Source organism: Cyprinodon variegatus, unplaced genomic scaffold, assembly GCF_000732505.1.
Source record: "Cyprinodon variegatus isolate N-32 unplaced genomic scaffold, C_variegatus-1.0 Scaffold1185, whole genome shotgun sequence".
NCBI classification, from domain to species: domain Eukaryota; kingdom Metazoa; phylum Chordata; class Actinopteri; order Cyprinodontiformes; family Cyprinodontidae; genus Cyprinodon; species Cyprinodon variegatus.
The window spans coordinates 65,089-82,268 of record NW_015151638.1 but is presented as its reverse complement, the minus strand read 5'-3'; the positions used below and the strand labels follow the sequence as shown (position 1 = coordinate 82,268).

Here is a 17,180-nt window from a genome sequence, read left to right as displayed (position 1 = left end):
TATATATATATATATATATATCTATACTACAGCAATAATAGTGGAACAAAAGACTCACATTTTGTATGTCAAGCTGATAAATCTGCAGGAACTGTTATTTCGTGTGTACTAAACTGTCTGGAGAATGTTGTTGACCTTTGAAAGCAGCTAAATACATCTTTTGTCAACAACCATTCGGTTAGACTTCAGCTTTTATGATAGGATGATATGCATATATTAATGTACTGTGTTTATGTTCTGCCTTGTATACTGTGACTCCTTCTGTGGTGTTATTCTGTTGGGAAGCACTGAGAATTCTCTCTGTGAAAACTTGGAGCGTAAATACATTGCACCTATTTAATACTTAATTTAAACTGCAGAACATTAAGCGTGTTTGAAGCCAGTAAGAAAGAGTTTAAAAACCACAGTTCAAATGAAAAGCCATTATTCTTCTGACTCTCCTACATTCTTGACTTAAGGTTAGACTATTTCCTTTTTTATTTAGCTCTTTGTGTAAGCACCGTATTTTTAAAAACTTAATGTATTTTTGTCAAAAGGATTAGGGCCACTGAAAAAATAAAAAAAGTTAACTGATTTTAAAATTTTCATTATAATATGAATAAAAAGTCAGAATTCTGACTTTAATCTCAGAATTCAGACTTTTTTTTTTTACAGAATTCTGACTTTTTGTTAGCACTAAGCCATGTCTGTTTTAGAGACTAAACTAGCTGTCTTGTTTTAATCACCTTCTGCCCTTCTATTAATGAAATAGCATCACGGAGGAACCCTCGGGCACGTAAAAATTCGCCTAATTCCATCATTTTCCACCAATGTGTTATTGGCCCCCAAAAAAGACTCACATCTTTTAGTGAAGCTAAGTGCTCCCACATCTCTTCCTCCATGCTGCCCATCTACATTAAGATCCAAAATTCTGAGATTAAAGACAGAATTCTAAAATGAAAGTCAGAATTCTGAGTAAAAAAGTCAGAATTCTATGAAAAAAGTCAGAACTCTGAGAAAAAAAGTCAGAATTCTGAGATTAAAGTCGGAGTTCTGAGGAAAAAAAATAAGAATTCAATGAAAAAAGTCAGGATTCTGAGAAATAAAGTCAAAATTCTGAGATTAAAGTCAGAATTCCGAAAAAGAAGTCAGAATTCTGAGATCAAAGTCAGAATTCAGACTTTTCCCCATAATTAACTGAAATAATATTTAAAAATCTGTTAACTTTTTTTTCCCAGTGGCCCTAATCCTCTTCCGTACTTACACCCCTTAAACGCATCATAACAGAATAACTGGGTCACGTGAGCTCCTCTACTAAGAGCGCAGTGACGCGCTCCAGGTCCGTCAGTGTAGCGGTAGCTGACAGACAGCCTTCACGGACTAACAGCTGTCTGGACCAGCTGAGAAATTTGACCGGAGTCCAAACGATATCAGAGGAAGCCTTCAGGAGAGTAGAAAATAAAAAGAAGAGGAGGCAAAGCCAGGAGGGGAAGGTAGATGAGTTATTGCTTTTGTTCTCCTTCTAGGAGTCTGGGGGTTTATGCTTCGCTGTTTACCGGACTAAGGTGGGAGCTCATATTTTTGTAATTCTGTTTTCCTCCATCGCGTTTCATTGCGCCTGCACTGCCCAGCAGCCAGGCTAGGCACCGTGGAGGAGCAGCCGCTTACTTGCAGCTCCATCGCCGCTGCGCTCCTTCTTCCTCCAGCGGGTCGGCTCCAGGTGGAAGTGCGGAGATGCGCTTTTCTATACGAAATGGACGTTTCTCTGGAGAAGGATAAACTTGGATGAGATCTAGGAAACAAACTGGAAACTGCATTGTTGAGCAGGAATTTATTGTTTGAAAAATAGTTATATAACGAAAGAGAAGAGGGGGTAAAAAGGGAGTCGCTCCAGGAGGAGAACCAAACCCCGCAGGTTACTTGAGCTGCTGCGGGCATGGGGAGCAGGAGGGTCGCTGACACATCCAACGCATCCGAGGTGTCTGTGCAAATAGACAAAAGGGAGGCAGAGGACGACTAAAGAGGCGGTGATGGAGGGTGAAGGCAGCGGGGTTCAGTCCACCCATCAGCCGTCTGCAGCCCTGTCAGCAGCCGCAGCATGAGGTGGATTGAGGTACGCAGCGCTGCACGTCCCATCAGTTTTCCACATCCTCATTATTCATTTAGCCGTCCCCTCCTTCCTCTCCACTCCATTACGTCCACCTTTCCTCAGATGCCTTGACTGGGATCCATGAACCCATCAATCAGCCTCTCCATTTAACCCACCTTTGACTCAACATCATTTACCTCCTCTTCATCACTCTAGCCCCTTAAAATGTTAACTGACACAATAACCCTCACTTCTCTGGGTGTGTGTATATATATATATATATATATATATATATATATATATATATATATATATATATATATATATATATATATATATATAGTATTTATTTGAAAGTAGAAACAAAAATTGAAGTAAAGGTCAGATGAAGCTGATTCAAATTACACGTCCAGTTTTACTTACCTGCCAAGAAGCAAAGCCATTGAGTTCTTATTGATCATATTGATTTAGGGAGCTTTATATCCACTTCATTGTGCCAAGATCCCTGATCTAGTTGGCAACCCAAGACTTTGCATGCTTAACGATGTCTGCACAATGCTGCAAGTGGCTTAAAAAGAAACTGTGGCTAACCTCACGGTCTGGGTATTCATTCTGCACCACAAGCTTTTAAAAAATTAATTGGGTTTAGCTTCAAAAGAGCCACATATGTCATTGCTGTTTTGCTTACTTTGTGAAGACTTTTATGCAAAGCATGTTTTCTAGTTTTGAAAAGTAATTCTAGTTTATTACAATTAAAGAACTGTAGAGATAGGTGGGAGATAGTTGGACAAGATAAATATTGATCCCCAAGTAGAGAGAACTTCTATAAAATGTACTACAGCAACCAACTCATCATGTCTGCAAAATCTTTATTTCTCAGATTCACATCATTATTTCTGTATACTGTATATATACTACTGTCTAAATATTGTGCACAATTTTTATTTAGCCCTGTACAAAAAGGCAAATTCCGGTTGTCTATATTATAAAATACAGCTAATGGGGGTTATTTTTAAGGCATTTGATTACATGTAACATCTGCAGATTAATTATTTCAGCCCGCTCATTTTAAAGTGTCCTAAATAACCCTCCGTTAGTCAATAAGTAAAGGACTTGTTATTATCCACATTATTAGGATGAATCTGTTTACTCTTTTTCTTCGAATCTCAAACATTCGTAAAACAGAATTTTGCATGATAAAGGGCATATAAAGTCCCAATCCCCACCGCATAATCAGGCGCAAATCCGGAACTGTAAAGACCTGCTTCAATGTTCTTTCTGAGCAGCATTGCAAAGCTATGCTAGCAAAAAAAAAAAAGAAAACTAAGGAATATTTCTGGTAAATCGAAGAATGTTAAAGGATTTGATATTGCTACAATGTTATTTATTTCTAAAATGGTTCCACTCTAGATAAAATCCCATATAAATCCCATCTGAAACATATGTTACAAGGGCGAATGCGCCCTCCAGCCTATACCTTTACATTCAAGACTACGTCACGCATGTATTTTTAATTCTCACTTTAAATCAACTTTAGTAGAACTATGAAAAAAGCAGCATTATGAATCTATGGGATCAACAAAGCAAATTAAAATATTTTTAAAGAGCAACTTCTCTCATAAAACCTGCAAAGATCTTGTCAATCTTACAGTCTGATTTGTTTGCAGTTTTTAATTTATGCAAATTAACAGAGACAGCTGGAAATGTCCCAATGAAGACCAGGAAGGATCGAGCTTTTGACATTTTCATTCTAGATTATATTTTACTTATTTATTTATTGGTTTGTAGGTGCATCCTGTTCTAGAAATGTTCAAAATTGAACAAAATACATAATCACAGGTTAAAATTTTCTGCTGCTTGAAGGGATTTGCATCAATTGGAAAATGATAGAAACAATACATCGACTTGATTTCTTTTTTTTTTCTCTGCTGAGATGCCTATAATTCCTGACCCGCTTCCCAACCCAGTTTCTGATATGTAAAAGATGACGAGTATGAGTAAACTGATTCTGTTCTAAACCAGTAGAACCTGGCAAACCTGTGTCATTAGATTAGGGCAGACCTTTCAGTCTGAGGTTTTTCAGTGTTATATCATTTTGACCTTTGGAAGAACATCAAACAATGATCACAGATGGGATGTATGAGAGTGGTGCTCAAAAGTTTTCTTTGAATATATAAAAGCTAGCGAGTAAAAATGTGCAGAGGATTGATTACACACGAGAAAGCCTCCCTTGGTTAGCATGTCTATTGTTGCTTATCTCTTGGTGTGGCCATACCATTTGATCACATGCCATGGTTTACTCCCTTCCCTCTAGCATGTTAAATGCCTGTGGCCAACCAGAGATCTCCTTGTTATTAGTCAAAGAATAATAACATGCTAGCTCAGGCTTATTTAGCATGGATTTCCCTTCTCTTTAACAGTGGTAATATATTGACCTGTAACAGTTAAGAATAAATACAGATGGTGTGGATGAGAGAAATTAATTAAAATTAGAAAATTCTTGGGTGGTGTTGCAAAATGCTTTACCTGCTAGGCATCTGCATGTGCATAAAATGCTTTCTAATAATCAGTTAAGACAGGTATATGGAAAAAAGTGGAGGAATAATACAGAGCTGCCGCATGTTATCTAAAGCACATTTCCTCAGCTGGTTTAACAGCTACAATAATCAAGGCACCTGTAGATATATATGGAAATATATCTAAATGTACCAACACTATAGATAAAACATAGAACTACATAAGATTATAATAGGATAAATAACATAGTTTATTATGGAGAAGAAAAAAAATGAATAACGCTAAAAACTAATGCCAACTGCTAAGTTACTGCCCAGGTGCCCAGATAGATGGCATTCCTTTAGTAGGTGTGTTGCCAGCTCAAGTAAGGAAGTGAACTTGCATTCACTTGGATAGATCAATCTGTCCATCTTGTTCTGATGCATATCCATAAGGGTAACGGTGGAGCTGGTGCATATCTCAGGTAGTCTATGGGCAACGGGTGCCCATAGACTCACATAATTTAGAGACTGCAATTATGAAAGATATGTTTTGGGATTGTCAGAGGAAGTCAGGGTCCTGGAAAGAACTTGGACTCCATGTAGAAAGACTGGGAATCAAACCCAGGACCTTCTTTTTGCAAGGCAACAGTGCTACAAACTGCGCAACCATGCAGCTCCACCTGGACAGTTTGAGGTATGCATCGTTTGATCATATAATTGATTTAGACTAAATGTGAAAGGAAGTTAGATATCACATTCAGTATTAAACATTCCAGTAGAGTTAATGTAGCACTGGGGTGAAATGGGAAGATGATGATGAAATGATTTGAACAACTCTCTTTGTACTAGTTGCAGATTATGGAGGGAAGGGAGTTGAAAATGTCGCATCAAGTGGTGAATTTACTGTAAACCAGTTTGGTAAAAGTATAAGAGAAGTATTTGCTTGATGCTGCAGAGATAAAAGAAAGTTAACAAGGTTACGTTATGAATGTGGGAAGTGAAGAAGATGATGGAGTGGGGTGTTCAGCTTTAAAGCAGGGACTGCCAATGCATGATATAAAATTGACTGATTTGTTTAAAGTTGTCTTTGCACCAATGTGGTAGGTAGTGTGGCATGGCACGTTGGAACTGGGAATATATGGTCCGAGTCAAATAAATTTCAGTCAAATTAGTAACGATTTTTTAATTCCTCTGTGCTATATTGCTGCATTAAATTGTTGATTTTAATTTTAAACAAGGAGTTGTATTGTTTTTCTTTTTCTTATATAATTAGCTGTTAAATCAAATATAAATGTTAAAATTAAATATCTACATTTTGTGAAATGTATTTTTATTAAATTGCTTTAATAACTGTCAGAATAAATCATTGAATACTTAAGTAATCATTTACGGTACATTAGCACTAGTTTACACAGTGACACTTAGGTAAAGCTGCCAGTAACACCTGTGACGTCTAAAACCAACTAATTGATCTGGATACCATGAAATATTTTAGTGTCAAATCTTATTTAAAGAAAATAAAATGTATTAAAGGGCTAGAAGTTTTCAGGGGGTGAATGTTGATAACTTTTAATGTTACACTCAAAAGCATTTGTTTTATTTTAACTTAGAATATATTACCTTGTAGCTGTCCTTGAGCTAGGTACAGATATGACATCTTTTGTTTAAACAGAATAAAATATTAAGCCATGGGACATTATCTCCAACAGTTGACCTTTGATTGAGGGTTTAAAAACCTCAATAACTGTTCCTCCTGTGTGCTAAAGGAACAACCCGTTCTTTAACACACAGACGGAGTTCTCAGTGAAAGTTTGCTCAGTTTGTGGCTGACTCAACATACCTTCTACTGGCAGAGATAATGAGGCATGTGAAGCAACCATCCTTCTTCCTCCTTCTGTCTGAAAGAGGAAGTTACAGTGATGAGACCTCGGCAGCATTTATAGCAGAGTAGAGGTGTGCATCATTGTGTGCAAAAGAGCACATCTATGAATGGAGTTAGTTTTTTTTCTGCAAACTTTGAGCTGAGCAAGACTCTTTTTAATCTGAGCAGGTTGTGCTGAAGGTGGTTCATTGTTGCACAGTGGCCAGTATTTTTTCTTAAGAACAGAACCAGCTTTACTGCTGTATGATCATTTTCCTCCACTCACACACACACAGAGATCTATGAAGACCCATATTCTGGGTTATGTATTACTGTTTGTCCACTTACCTGGTTAGTGCTTTTGTTTTTATGTTAAAAATGAAGAAAACTCAAAGTCTTAAAGGTTTTTTTTAATCTTTTTTTGAGGTGAGGTTTTAGTAAACAATGTTCTTGTTCACTGAACCTGTAAAAGATCAATCAATAAGCGGTTGTTGGTAACAGCTAATCGAATGAAGCCTCATTATAGCAGATTTTAACACATGAAGATAACACAATCTGAAAGTGATCATAAAGTCAAGGAATCAAACAAAATACCGTGGAATTGTCTCCATGCAGATATTTGTGGACACAGCTCAAGTATAACTCACTCCAAAATGAAAATTTTCCCTGATAAACCTTTAAAGCTCTCCGATGCTATTTTTGATTTTACAGATTTTCCTCAATCTGCAATAAAACCATCACATTCTGGTACAGGCTTTCATCGTCTTAGCGTCACTTCAGAATATCACTACTCACTCAGACATACTCTTCAGTAGTGACCAGCGGTAGATAATCCAGGTCCAGAAAGTAAAAGCCCTGCATGGTTTTCCTTTATTCTCTTCACCTAGATTACTCCGGCAATGAACCCTTACTTCTTTTAGCAAGCGGCTCTGACAAATGAGGCTTCAGCCCAACTTGCTTTACAAATCCACCCTTAAAGGAGCAATAAGCAAAATTACACCACTAGGTGTGCTGTTGAGCACTGTCAGTAGATGAAAACAACACATTTGAGTACAACTTTCTATTAGGCTCAATAACATTGCACAAGAGGTCATTTGGTTACTAATAAATAACAAAAATATGATAGATTCCTCCCATTAAAGTCAGACTACATTTTGTGTTACTTGTAAAATGCTCATATTACTCCTTTTATTTTATAATATATTTTTCCTTATTTTGACATAAAATGTTAGACTATTGTTTCCTTTGGCTTGTTATTTTGAATTACAATAGAATAGACAAAACACTCATTGTGGTGTAAAGACTCAGCATAACTACACAAAAGGAACAGAGGCGAGACAGCTACCTGGTCATGCTACTGACTCAAAAAAACTCCTACTGATGAGAATGTAAAAATGCCGTAACTGGCTATCTCGAGTTTTAAGTCACCTGACTTGCACACAGAAGGGCCGCGTTCTTAGGCAAGATCCTTGACGTTAATGCCTACCTCATTGCTTTGAATAAAAAGCATCTGATGAACGCAAAAACAAACAAACAACTAAGAATATAAAATCCAACTGACTTCCTGGAAGAGATAACCAGGAAAGAAACACTTGTTTATGAATGAGGAGAAAGCACTGGCTCCAGTCATATCAAGATAATACACATTATTCTAGGCCAAGGACAATCCAATGGACAGTACCAGGGCTTTTCTTTGTTAAGAATTATCATCTCTGTCTGTAAATTAGGCTCTATACTTTAAAGTGTTAAACCATAGGTAGGAAAACTATGTAATACAACTACTATACTTAACAGGTAAGCTATATCAGGGTTTAACAATAATATACATGAATGGCAAAAAAAATTATCTCAACATGTAGGAGAATAGAATGCACTTGGACAAAACAAATTTGTTTGAGCAATAATAATAATACATATATGTAGATTGTGTCTTGGAGACAATTAGGGCTGCAACTAACGATTATTTTGCAAATTGATTGATCTGTTGATTATTTGTTTAATTAATCGATTAATAGTTGGATAGCCAAAGATTCTTTACAACATTTCTGGATAGACCATATTGACAGATGAACATTTTTTTTTTAATCTTAAATGCAAAATGTTTAGATTTTTTTTACAATCTTGTTAGTTACTCTATACTCCAGTTAACGGTTAATCGGTTAGCCGTGAGGGCGTTCACTGCTCCGCTCTCACCTCGTGCTAGTAGATAGAACTAAGTCATTGTCAAACAGCAGCACCGCATGGAGAGAGCAGAGCGGTGATCGTTGAAGTTGAAAAGAGTTTAACATTACCGTGAAATTGTGACACAGCAACCAATCAGGAACTGGTTGTAGGCGAAGCTTTTTTTCACTTAAAATGTAATACAGAGGAAAAAAAATGTAAAAAAAAAAAAAAAAAATAGAAATAAGGAATACTCCGAAGAGGTGCTAGGTGGCTTTAAATAAACGCTATTTTTGTCACTGTCCCCTGCCCAGCAGTGTTGCTTTTGCGTTGATAGATTTACAAGGAGGCACCGCCGAATCCAACAGTCGTCAAGACACAGCTCTGGATGAACCAAAGTGGACTCTTTTTTTTCAGTGCTTTTGGAGCTTTTCCAATAGTTTATGCTACTCCCAAGGCAATTCAAAAGTTGTGCATAGGCACTAACCTTTCAGTCTATTTGCTGAGTGTTTTCACATGGTTTGGGTGTCAGCTTCATGCAGCTTAAAGTGCTCCAATTTGATGATGCAGTCCAGGATGTAAGAGTTAGAATTTGTTATTGTAATACAGAGAGTTGCAGCTACTAAATCTGGTTTGAAAAACGTAGGAAGAAACATCTGACAAATTGTTTAAAGATTTATTATGCATCTTTTATGTGATTGTGGAGGTCAGCTATCGTGTAAGATATAATGAACTCAGCGTATCTAGAGTCTAAGCACATCCACTCCATCATGTATGTGCATCTGTTACAAACTGAGGCTGCAAACAGTTTTCTTCAATGATTTGTAAGGATATGCTTCTTTTCCTTGGCTTCCATAGTTGTTGGAATGTATATGTTTTGGGACTTTGTTTGTATTTGGTTTTATAAAAAGCAATAAAAGGTGTCTTTTCAGTTATTTTTAAGATATAAAACTATGGCGATTCAATATTTTAAGACAGCTTATCTGAAATAGACACTGTACCTCTAGTCTCTCTACAAAAGCTCTTTAATGTTGATGGTTGGAATAATGCTGCTGCTTTGTTTTCTTGTGAACTCTCTGCTTTCACCATTTTACAGCCCAAATGCTATTACACTACATCAGGACTAAAAACATCATACATGTGGTCTCTCCAGATTGTTCCTTATGAGTCGTGTTTTTAAGGAAAAACACTTTCTGCATTATGCCATAAAAGCCAAGGCTTTTAAAAATATATATCTTTTATCCTCTATCTTCTATGAGCAGCAACTGTAAAAGTCTCATAAATGGGATCAGTACTTTTCCTCAGGAAAAAGTGTCACTATAATGAAAAGCAATGTTTTTAATGAGTCATTGTCATCTACCTGTTGGCATTGGCAAAGCTTGTTTTATGTAGACAACACACACAAACATTTCTTATGAAGACACAGGAACAAACCAAACGCCCATCTTCTCTATTCTTCCTGCAGGTCTAAAGCTGATGTAGTCACAGTTAACACTGATCTGCCTTATAATATCACCACTGCCCCACTTGCTCAGCCTTCTTTCTGATTATTGACCGCTGCAGAATCGCTGGGGCTTTAATTAGCGCTAGTGTAACTAATTGGCCTGCATAGAAGTGACATTGATGGGAGGCAAGAAAAGGAATTAATGAGGAGAGGCATTGGCAGATTAAACACTGCTGTTAATGACTAAAAATGGATCCCTGATGATTCCTCTGAAATTTGCATTTACGCTTAGAACAACTGAACAAATTCAATTCAAGGATCACTGTGTGAGACTTTGTGGATCGTTGGGTGCTAGTACATGGGGGGGCTCTGTTCATTGTTTATTTCTTTAATTTCATGTTTACGTGTGTCTCTGTGTGTGTTCTCCTGATCAGTTTGTGTAACTAGATGTTCATGTGGTTGACAGCAGAAATCTCTCAAGCGCTCAATGTGCTTCGATATAAAGTATGTTAACCTTTAAAACAAAGCTTGCCCTGGCCTCTCTCATTCCCCTGTAATTGCTTTCACCGGGTAAGCATACTCGCCTGAAAAGGTTATCGTGTTCCTTGTCAGATGTCATGATGAATGAGCAAACATAACAGAAAATTAAAACTGGAAGTTTTTAAAATCCTTCTCATACTTGGTCGGCACAATTCACTGAATGCCCCCCAACAGGCTTGCTTCATATCTGCTTATTGCTAAAGAACTTGCCTCGACTTTTAATTACAGAAGAATGGCTTAGACTGCTACTGCTGGTACTTGGGTATATTGGAGTTAGTTCAAGCAAACTTTAGTTATGACTTGAAGTAACAGATCCATTTGTGTGAATTACAGAATCCAGAAGTTCCTCTCCTGAGCTGCTCACCCTGAGTAAAAAAAAAAAAAATGAGAAGGTAATAAGTCAGTTAATGAATGTGATTTAAATTAAGTTTGTTAACACAATTGATTTGTTTGTTTAAAGGAAATATTCATGAATGATGACGATGTTGTAAAGGATGATTTTTTGTGGATGGTTTCATGAAGGCTTTACTGAGGGATGGTATTCTCTTCAAAGAAAAACTTTATCAGTAGTTTATGGTGAAGTACTGCGGGAAAAATGAAAGGTGCAGTCATTTTTGCACAGACCCCCAGTGTTTGAAACATTTCATTGTAGATAGCTTGGGTCTTCAACACCTCAGGTTTTATTATAGGAAAAGCATCTTTAGTGGAAATTTCTTATCATACCACCACTGGACCCCTTCAATCAGTAATACTCACATATTTTTCTCTTTAGAAAATAAAATCTTTTACAATTTTTATTATACCATTGGTTCCTGCTTCCCAAATCCATGTAGGAAAAGTGGCATTTACTGGACTTTTTGTTCTTCACCCCTTGTCTTGTGTACACACTGTGTTATGGTAATTAGGCTAGAGTCAGCAGTAATAGGACCTTAGGTTAACGATTGGCCTTTGTCTTCATAGATCTTTAACAACCCATCTAGATCCTCTACCTCAGCACAGGTGATAAATTGTTTTGTCCACCTTTTTCTGGGACAAGTCCCTCAGAAACCCTTAAAACCGATTAAAATGATTGTTTTACCAGGTACAAACCGGGCCTTGCTTATGCAGTCGAACATCTTGCCATGTTCAAAGATGAAAGAGCCTATTTTGTCTTTGCCATTAGGAGTCTAGGGTCCAAGTCTAAATGTGTGCTGATGATCAGCTTGTTTAAATTGAAATACAGTTTTAAATTATTTTGCCTGTTGTAATTGGTCAGCATTTTCTCCCCATTTCTTCTTTTTGAATCCATTTACGTACTGTATAATGGTTCATTCCTTTCCAATCTTTCAGTTTTCAGCAGGAAACAAAAGCACATACAAATCATTTTGGAAATATCCATGATTCCCTGATTAGATTCTACTTCACTTAAAATTGGTTAGCTCAATTTAAGTCAGTTTTAGCTTATATATATATATATATATATATATATATATATATATTTTTATATATATATATATATATATATATATATTTTTTTTTTTTTTTTAAGATTCATCATGTCTTTTTTGATATAGATGCACATAGTGTTGAAAGACTTGGACATTTTATTTAAAGTTTTTTAATATAAAGTTTTATTAATGCCTTTTTAGCATACTTATTTTTATATAGATACTATTACAACATTACTAGTTCATCAAGTGGAAATTGCTTAGTAGATTAACAGCTGTATCTGTTCAATAGTGACTGTGTAATCAGCTGCTTAATATACATACCACTGCAGCCTGTTAAGCAGAGATCATCAATACAGGAACTGTTACGCCAATGCGGGTTATTTTGACATTCAAACCGATTTTTGAAGCAGATATAGATTTTTCTTCTTCCATTTACATGTACATTTACATCCATTACCTGGATGACAGAATATTCACCAATATATCCACTTACATGGAAAAAAAACAATGATAACAAATATTACAGTAAAGGGCAAAGTAACTTTTGTTTCCACACAGTGATATCCCAAACATCCATCCATTTTCTGTCATGTTTATCCCTACTGGGGTCGTGAGGGGTGCTGGTGCCTATCTCCAGCTGTTTAAGGGCTAGAGGCGGGGTACACCCTAGACAGGTCACCAGTCTATCGCAGGGCAACACAGACACAAACAGGACAAACATCCATTCACGCACACACTCACACTTAAAGAGAATTTAGAGAAGCCAATTAACCTAACAGTCATGTTTTTTGATTGTGGACGGGAGCTGGAGTATACGGAGAGAACCCTTACATGCTCAGGGCAAACATGCAAATTCCATGCAGAAAGACCCCGGGGCAGGGAATCAGACCCGGAAAGAAAGAAACTATCTTTGTGGAAGCTTTATTTTTTTGTAAATGCCAGTCTGTTGTGGTGACCCAAAGGAAAATATTTAACTGTTTATTGTCAAGGTATTTGAGATGTCAGCTACCTTTTTCCTGACACTGGTCTTGTACAAGTTTTGTATAGCGGAGGGGTCAGCACTGATTATGCACTGTGCAGACTGGTTTGCATAATGCTGTCTGGGCCTGTCATGTTTTTCTGGCTGAGCCACAAAACTAAATAATGGCCAAATATGGCAGAATACATTATGGCCCTTTTTGAAAACCAGAAAAAATTAATTATTTATTTTTTATAATTTTTTTTTTTTAGTTTTGAAAGAGTAAACAAGTACAATTTTTGTAATGCCCTGATACCTATAACAAGCCTGTGTCTTTCAAATTTTTTTTTTATTAAAGTTAAATCATTATGTGAAACAAGTAAAGACTAATAATTATTTTGTTTTATTGTTTTTTTTTTTTTAAAGGTGACTGTTTTAAAACCCCAAAAAGTAAAAAAAAAAGAATGGACCTGGGAATCAGAAGCCGTGTGGGAAGCTGTATTGTAATTATCACATTTCTAAGTATATTCAAATAAAAGTAAATTATATAAGGACCTTAATGTACTATTATGATAAATTAGGAAAGGGAGAACCTGAGTTGTTGCCCTGTTTTATTGACCAATTCAAGCAAAAGACATCATTGGCAGACATTTTTCTGTTTTACAGCAATCAAATAGCCTTCAGTTTTAAATAATTCTAAATAAAACTATTTTTGAATTTTAAGAAATGAAGAACATTAACAGACACAATAGGGTGAATGTTTAAGAAATTCCACTTCTGGGTATTGTTAAGCTGCTATTGATAATGTTAGCATCTGCTTTGTAGTTTCATGCAGCACTTAAATGTTGTTGTTTTTTTCTTTTTAAAGAATCTAAAGCAGTTTGGAGACTATTTAGTTTAGAATTAAAATGGTCACCAACTCTAAACTAATGACTTACCTGAAAGGACAGTTCTTAAAAAAACTGACGTGTAAAAAAATTGAAAGTGTAAGATTAGATGATTTACAGTTTTATAAACCAGTGGGATGTTCTTCAACTATAAGTACAGCCCCTGCTGTGTCCTCCTAGTCAGGGATGTGAGGGAATAGAGTCTACAGCGTTTAGCATCTCGAACCTCTTTGAACTGTAACAGTCGTAATAAGTCTCTGTCCCAACAACTAAATGCTTCCTCCTTCTACAACCATAGTGGTCTGATTTCAGCCATTAACAAGGGTTTATCATTATAACACGAGTGCATATTGGTAAACAGTGTCTTTACAAAGGTTTATGTGGAACATCACAACAATTGTTTACTCATCCAGATTGTTGATAGCAGTCCTGAAACCATCCTAGTCAGTGCACTTCAAGCATGCCTGAAGATCAGCTATACTGGGTTTACAAAGTAGGTTTACTAAAAAGTCTTAAGTTTTCTAAACCTGAAAACAGAGAAACTGACTATTCCGTTTCACAAAGACTCACAGTCACCATAGTAACATTCTCCCCCAGGTTTTTGAGAGCTGAAACCTGAGTCCACCTCCTCTGTTTAAGGTTGATTTTTCCCTTTTAACATAAATGGATTCCTTTTAACATAAATGGTGATATAGTTGATTCCTTCCCAATACCATCTTAAACCCCATTGCTATGCAGGGGAACAAAATACCTTGCAGGTCAGCCAACAATAACCCTTTAGGACTGTCTTTTCAGAGGAATGGGCCAGTATCAGGTATTGCAGGCCAATATGTACTTTAACGGCTCCCATTAATAAGGGTTGGAGCTGGTTTTCCAGTTTCAATGTGCATGTTTTCTAAGCCATCACAAGGCTTTTGGGCTACTCTATAAAAGCCTGGAACACTTCCTGGATTGGAAGAGAAAAGTCTTCACACTTGGAAAACAAAGTCCAGTGGTTTGTTTTTTAAACCTTAACTTTTTGACTATGACCTGGATGAATGAGAATCTCCACCAGGAGATGGACCATTATGTTACTCAGAGAAGAGTGCAAAACACTCACCACTCACAGTTGTGTTGTAGCAGTCTGATGGTTTTCCTTCTCTGGTTGGACACATTAGAAACTTTGTTGTTGGCGAGTTCTTGGCTAAGGTCACCAAGAACAATGACAAGGGATTCCAGGTTCATCTGCTCCACTGACAGGGCCTCGTCAGGGATTATGCAGTGTGCCTCATGCTCATGCATACTGGCCAGTGGTGAAATATGCAAACCAACCATGGCGAGACAGACAAAAGGTTGTTAACTGTTATTTTAATACTCTAGATTAGGATAGCAGTGCTACATCACTCTCTCATCGGTATACCAGTTGCTCTTAATATAGAAACAGATACCCCTGCCCTTGGAGAATGCTTTGACTATTTCTGGTCTGAACAGCTAGAAGTCAGCCAGATGGAGTGCAGAGTTCGGTTTGGACAACCAGGTCTCCATGAAGCATAAAACAGAAGATAAATAAAAGTTTCTTAATTTTCCTACTAGTAGCTGAAATTCTTTACAGTTTTTTTACATAGTGGGTGCACATATGTGTATGGAGAAAAATATAGCTGGAATTGGAATCACCGCTAACAGAGATGCACAGATGACCTGGCTCCCTTTTATCTAATGTTGCATTTCACAGCATAAAAAGCAGCAAGTGAGCCCTTTACCAAATTGCCCTATAATTCCGATACTAATACTAGAAAAGTGGTAAATAGTTCAGCTGGATATTTTTCACGATACATAAGAGCTCATTTCTATTACAAGGAATGATGCCAGAAAACAGCATTAAGAAACAGACGCGAAACAAAGCACAACTAACACTGAGGCAGCTATACATGGCACCATATTGGATGCATGTGATTTATTACTAAACTCTAACCTATTGCTTATAATTTCAGTAACATACACAGCAATGAATCCCATATGCAGCCTTGATGATTATGTTTAATGCTTTATATAACCTTTTTGGGTTAGGGAAAAAAGATTTCTATTTGCTTTTTTCTATTTGTGAATGTCAAAAATGCCTAACTAAATTCACACACAAATCACAGTTAATACTGTACATGTTTGACATGCAAACATTCGGGATTACTGAAGACTGACTGTGACTGCCAGTATATCTATCTTTGTGGATCATTTTCTGTTGGGCACCAGACTATCATTTACATTTTATTCACAGTAATGTGTGTTGCATGTCTATGTTTGTGCATAATCCTCTACATGTTTTGAATTCATGTTTGTGTGGATTCCAAAATGAGCATCTGGGTAATCCCAATAAGACACTAGGAAGTCTTGATAGACTGACGGTGAATGACGAGCAGTGGCTGTCATCGCCAGAGGCTGGCTTGAGGTTCAGCACCACTGCATGCTGGACCCTGAAAACTCATTTTGGCAGATGCATTTCCTCTCTTGCTGAAGATGTACAAAAGAAAATTGATTCAAATTATTTCTGTGGGAACATAGGCCTCAAAAATTAACACAGTAAAGGAAACAAAATGTACGTGGGGCTGCAATATTTGACACCTGGCCCAGTGTCAGTGAATAGAAGCACTTTACAGAAGGTTTCTCACTTTCTTTTTTCTCTTCAAATTGCAGGGAACTGACACAGAGGAGGTGGCCCTTATTATAACCTGAAGAAGACAGGACCCAGTGCCTGACCTTGTGTTTGTCGAAAGTGCCAAAGAAGAGAAGGGGAAAAGCGTCATTGGTAAAAAGAAAATTGCTGCCTTCTCCTTTCAAGCCAGAGCCCTTTCAACCTTACTTCAAGCTACTCTTAGGGGCTCAACTGTCCCTTTGACTTCACCAGAAGCCTCCCCCAACCCATCTGCCAGCACAGATAACTGTCTGATTGTTGGCACCCACATGTTTGAGGTGACTCTGTGTGACCACCGCTGCCCATTTTCGAACAGAAGCAGTGACTTGCAAACCCATTCTGCACCATGCAGTGGAGACGGCGGCACTGTTGTCCTATTAAGATGACCTGGACCATCAAACGTTCCCTCTTTCGGACCCATGTGGCAGGTCTACTTTCTCTGGCTCTACTCTTTACATTGCTTTTATTTCTTAGCCACCAGGAATGGTTGCCTGGGCGCAGTGGGCCTCGTGACACCCCTGTAACATACACCATCAGGGGTCTTGGGAGTCCCGAGGGGGATGCCAACCAGAGCAGTTCTCTGAGGAGCCTGTGGAAGGAGACGGGGTATGGAGCCTCAAAGCCTCTTCTCAACCTCAGCTCTCAACAAGCAGAGGGGACACCAGCTCA

General features: G+C 37.4%; 1 protein-coding gene across 1 annotated transcript in view; it reads left to right on the top strand.

Annotated features, from left to right (window-relative positions):
* The first annotated feature begins 1,320 nt into the window (after nucleotides 1-1,320).
* The window catches only part of LOC107101998 (beta-1,3-galactosyltransferase 2-like), a 17,613-nt gene continuing 1,753 nt past the window's right edge, over nucleotides 1,321-17,180 (top strand). Inside the window, exons 1-2 of the mRNA XM_015401120.1 lie at nucleotides 1,321-2,092; nucleotides 16,514-17,175. Of these exons, the coding sequence (XP_015256606.1) occupies nucleotides 16,858-17,175 (318 nt within the window). The 5' untranslated portion in view covers nucleotides 1,321-2,092; nucleotides 16,514-16,857. The remainder of the gene's footprint in view (nucleotides 2,093-16,513; nucleotides 17,176-17,180) is intronic.